The following is a 4,885-nucleotide window of genomic DNA, read 5'->3' as shown; positions in this document are numbered from 1 at the left end:
CTTTCTTTCTCTTTCTCTCAGCTCTTCACAGAAGTTACCAAATACTTACTGATTTGTCTTGGCTATGTGCTTTTAAAATGTTTTTGTTCTTGGTGTGGCAGGGTCTCTATTTCGGCTGTCCTGAAGCTCACTATATAGTAGACCAGGCTGTCCTCCAATTCACAAAGCTCTTCCTGCTTCTGCCTCTGGAGTGCTGGGATTAAAGTGAGCACCACCATAGCCGGCTCTTAATAGACTCTTTAATTGTTTCCACCAGTTATAGGCATGATGTTTTAAAAAACACCAAAATTATAAAACTATTAAATATAACATAAGAATAATAAAATCATGTGATGGTTTATGCCTCTAATCCCAGGCATGTTCCATTCAGTTATGACTTCAGAGTACTGGTGTATTTGAATGGACAGTTACTAATATCACAAAGTATAGGAAAGTTGTTGCATTTAAAAATCTTAAGTAAATCATATGACTTTCCCCCCTCCTGGTAGACTTTGTGTATGTGTGAATACATGTGTATGGAGGCAAGAGATTGATGTCAATTGTTGTCTTCAATCATTCTCTACCTCATCTTTTGAGACAGGGTCTCTCATTGTGTTTGGAGCTCTGGCTAGCAAGCCCCCAGGGTCCTCTGGTCTCTATCTTCCTGGTCCCGGGATTACAGGGGTGTATTACTGCATTTGGCTTCTTAAGGGGATATTGGAGACCTGAACTCAGATACTTAGTCTTGTGCAGTAAGAGTTCTACTGATTTAAGTGGTCTCTCCTGACCCTGATAAACATTTTAAACCTCTGTTATCTTCCAGAAACGGCAGTATTATCATGACAGTAGATAACCTTTTACCATTTTTTTCTGTAAGTTAATTTTAAAAACCTGCAGAAAAATTTTTAAAAATGAAAGTAATAAATTACTTAATTTTTAAATATATCTGAGTTCTCCAAAATTAGACCATCATCCATTAATGGGGTTTCTCAAGGCCCCATTTCTGTTAGTAAAAACTCACTGACATAACAAACACAAGGCCTAGCTTCTGTAATCACATTCACTTGGTAAAAAATGAAACCAGAGCCAGGTGTGGGTGGTTTGTGCCTGTAACCCCAGCACCAAGGCAGGAGGATTGCCAGATTTGAGGTCAGCCTGGGTCAATCAGTCTAGGCTACCAAGTGAGGCTGTCTCAAAAACAAAAAATAAAAAGTTTTGAGGAGAAACCCAAGTGAGAAACAGAAACCTTCCTTTCAATTTAGTTGGATCATACTGTGTAGGTTGATTGGTTCTTTTCTGAATCCTGTCACCCTGTTCATTTCTTATTTTCTTCGTTGTTCACATAGGAGATTGTCATTGATCCTTACTTGCTTGTTGATGGCAGGTCAGTGTACTGTGACTTCTTAGAGTTGGCATTAAATGGAAGCAGTAGTATAATCATGCAGGAGACAGTATGGTGAGAAAAGTTAGAGGCCTGTGAGTACTAGGTGAGGAAAACATCCTACAGTAATTGGGGTTGAATCCTTCTCCGCCTCCCCCTTTCAAACTCTTCTTTCACTTAATAAGTGAAATGCAAAGCCCTAAGGCGTTGGCCTCTCCGGAGGAAGTGAAGAGGTTTTGAATTATAGTTAAAAAAAAAAAATGACGTGGGTGGAGTAATGTGAACCTGGCAAAATATCTGAGCTTGACTTTTTACTTCATTAAGAAAACCTGTCATTATGTTTTATAGATTATAATAATGAAGATGAATTTGGAAGAAAGTTGAGGTTCCTCTTGCAACAGCTTCCACCTGTTAATTACAGTTTGTTAAAGTTTCTGTGTAGGTTTTTAGCCAATGTAGCATCACATCATGAAGAAATTTGGTCTGCAAATTCTTTGGCTGCTGTTTTTGGTCCAGATGTCTTTCAGTAAGTTATTTCACAACTTTGTTTAATTTAAAAAAATTTGGATTTGTGAAATGGGATCACTATATCGTTTCCCAAGAATCATAGGATGCTTGGTGAACCATTACTATTTTTATAGTCTATCTGATTAATTCTCACAACATTACTGTGTTCAGGGTACAAATTAGGTGGGTTTTACAGATGGGAAACCTGAGGTACGGAATGATGACATAAATTGCTCAGTTTCGTAAAGTGACTCACTGGTTCTTTTCTCATTTTACCTGTAATTAATTTAAGAACTCAGCTCAATTTAAGCTTTTATTCTCAGCATTTACACGGATGTGGAAGATATGAAAGAACAAGAAATTGTGAGCAGGATAATGGCGGGACTTCTGGAAAATTATTATGAGTTTTTTGAGAATGAAGAGGAAGATTTTTCATCAAATGATCTGAGTTCAATTACTGAGCAGGTGAGCATACTTAACATTCGATTTCTTAGAAAATATTTGTAAGAGTGCGCTCTTAGTGACTTGACAGAAACATAATTTACCTGCTAAACTGGAGGTGGTTCTTGTGTTATCTCTTTGATGAATAAACAGCACATCCCTGTAGCTGTGGTTGGATTCTATACCGTTATCCCTACTTCCTGACCCTAGTTTAAGGTACTAAGCCGAAAACATGTATTATTTATTTGGAGTTCTGAGCATTGGACCTCAGTCTTTGTGCATGCTAGGTAAGCATTCTATTACTGAGATAAATGTTCAACTAGGAAAATGGCAGAGTGCATAGTAGAAATTCCTTTGACTTCACTCTCCAGCCTCATTATTCACTTAGAAATTGTGTGGTGGTGGCGCACGCCTTTAATCCCAGCACTTGGAAGGTAGAGGTAGGCGGATCTCTGTGAGTTCGAGGCCGGCCTGGTCTACAAGAGCTAGTTCCAGGACAGGCTCCAAAGGTACAGAGAAACCCTGTCTCGAAAAAACAAAGAAACAAAAAAGAAATTGTTGACAGCTTAACCTAGTATTTATAGACTTCTCAAATTTGCAGTGTATGCCTTCATTATACTTTATATTGTCGTATACTTTTGTGGTTTTCTGTCCTATAATTTCCTTATATGTACTGAACTTTATGTCTACATGTCAGTATTGTCTTACATGTCACTGCTTTTATATTTTTTCAAACATTAGAAAAATTGGCTTTAAAATATATCGCATTTTACATTACATAGGATGATACTTAAATTAAGCAAGACTGAAGAGATATGTTGAATTCTGTTGGGTTTGCCCATAAATAGAAAAGGTATTAGTATATTGATCAAAATATCTCCAAGAAGTAGGGTAGTGAGGTGTTTTTCACGTTGCTAATTACTGGGATTTCTTTTCCTTCCTCTCGCCCTCCCCCACTTCCTTCTTTCCTTCCTAAGATTTATTTATTATGTATGCAATGTTCTGTCTGCATGTACATCTGCCTGCCAGAAGAGGGTACAGGATCTCATTACATGGTTGTGAGCCACCATGTGGTCGCTGATAATTGAACTCGACCTCTGGAAGAGCAGCCAGTGCTCTTAACCCCTGAGCCATCTCTCCAACTCCAGATCTCTTTTCTTTTAAAAAAATATTTAATTTTAGCCGGGCGGTGGTGGCGCACGCCTTTAATCCCAGCACTCGGGAGGCAGAGGCAGGTGGATCTCTGTGAGTTCGAGACCAGCCTGGTGTACAGAGATAGTTCCAGGACAGGCTCCAAAGCCACAGAGAAACCCTGTCTCGAAAAAGAAAAAAAAAAAAAATTTAATTTTATGTTGTATGTATGGGTATATGTCATTACACTGTGTGCATGCTTAGTGATGTCAGAGGTCAGAAGAGGGCATTAGATTGCCTGAAACTGGAGTTACATATGCTTGTGAACCACCAGGTGGCTGCTGGGTCCTGCAAGAGCAGCCAGTGCTCTTAACCACTGAGCCTTCTCTCCAGCCCCTGGGATCTACTTTCTTACCCATCAAAAAAAAAATAAACTTCTTGATTAGAGTGAAGTAACAGAAGTACAGACTTGTGAAGCTTGTTTTTCTTTAAGCAATTTGGTAAATTCAGTTTGATTTGTTAGTAGAATTGATGAGGTATTTGAGTGCAAGTAAAATAGTCTCAAACTCAGCAGAACTGTATTTAAGTCACTTTAATACTTAAGTCTGATTTATATGCTTAAGGATATTAGCAAGTATGGCTGTCGGGCAGTTCTTTGCTTTTTATTTTAATTTTGATAATTGAAGGAAGCCAAGTTTATTCAGCACTGTTTTGGAGTATCACCCCATTAACTAGTATTTAGTTGTTAAACTCTTCTGAAGGTAGTCGATGTCTTATGCGGGGTATGTGTTGAAACAGTGAGTAGGGAATGCTTGAGAAATAACTTGACAGAAGTCAAGTGGACTTTGATTGGGCTCTTCAGATGAATGAAAATTCCAGTAGGGAGGTTTGAAGTGACAATTGTGTTTGTCCATTTGAGAAGGCAGCTAGCAGTGTTCTCCAGTCTGGAGGCTGGAGAGTGGGCATTTCACAAGGCCCTAGAGAAGGGAATTGCAGCAGTCAACGAAAGAAGAGATGTAAGTATGGGTGATGGTTTCTGTAAGTGAAGTTAAGGCAGCTATATAGTTCAAAGCTACAAGTTCAAAATAACTATGAATAAACAAGAATTGTTGAGCAGAAGATCAAGTGGACAAAGGAAAGATGAAGAACTTTTGAAGATTAATGTGGAGTGAAAGGACTTATTACTCTGCCCTTTATGACCTCTCTGATATAAATAATTGAGTTAGTTATTACTGGAGAAGTTCCCAGTGATTGTGCTAGGAATTGGAATTAAGGAGAAGAAAATCCTAAGGCTATGTTTTCAGTTGTGATTATACTAGTGTTGATGAAAATATTGGAGATTGCTGGTTATGGAAGGTTTATTGACTTGAATATGATATATTTAGTATAAAGTAGCATAAGGCTTTCATAGTTCCCAAGAGCTATTGTCTATAGAAGCGATTTTTT

General features: G+C 38.1%; 1 protein-coding gene across 4 annotated transcripts in view; it reads left to right on the top strand.

Moving 5' to 3' along the window:
* Fam13b (family with sequence similarity 13 member B) overlaps nucleotides 1–4,885 on the top strand; it is a 63,366-nt gene that overhangs the window by 11,144 nt on the left and 47,337 nt on the right. For all 4 annotated transcript variants that reach the window (XM_013349541.1, XM_013349540.2, XM_013349539.2 and 1 more), the window contains exons 5-6: nucleotides 1,709–1,886; nucleotides 2,191–2,332. In XM_013349541.1, coding sequence (XP_013204995.1) covers nucleotides 1,709–1,886; nucleotides 2,191–2,332 — 320 coding nt within the window. The remainder of the gene's footprint in view (nucleotides 1–1,708; nucleotides 1,887–2,190; nucleotides 2,333–4,885) is intronic.

This window comes from Microtus ochrogaster, chromosome 18 (genome assembly GCF_000317375.1).
Source record: "Microtus ochrogaster isolate Prairie Vole_2 chromosome 18, MicOch1.0, whole genome shotgun sequence".
Classification (NCBI taxonomy): Eukaryota; Metazoa; Chordata; class Mammalia; order Rodentia; family Cricetidae; genus Microtus; species Microtus ochrogaster.
This window is presented reverse-complemented; position numbering and strand designations above follow the sequence as displayed.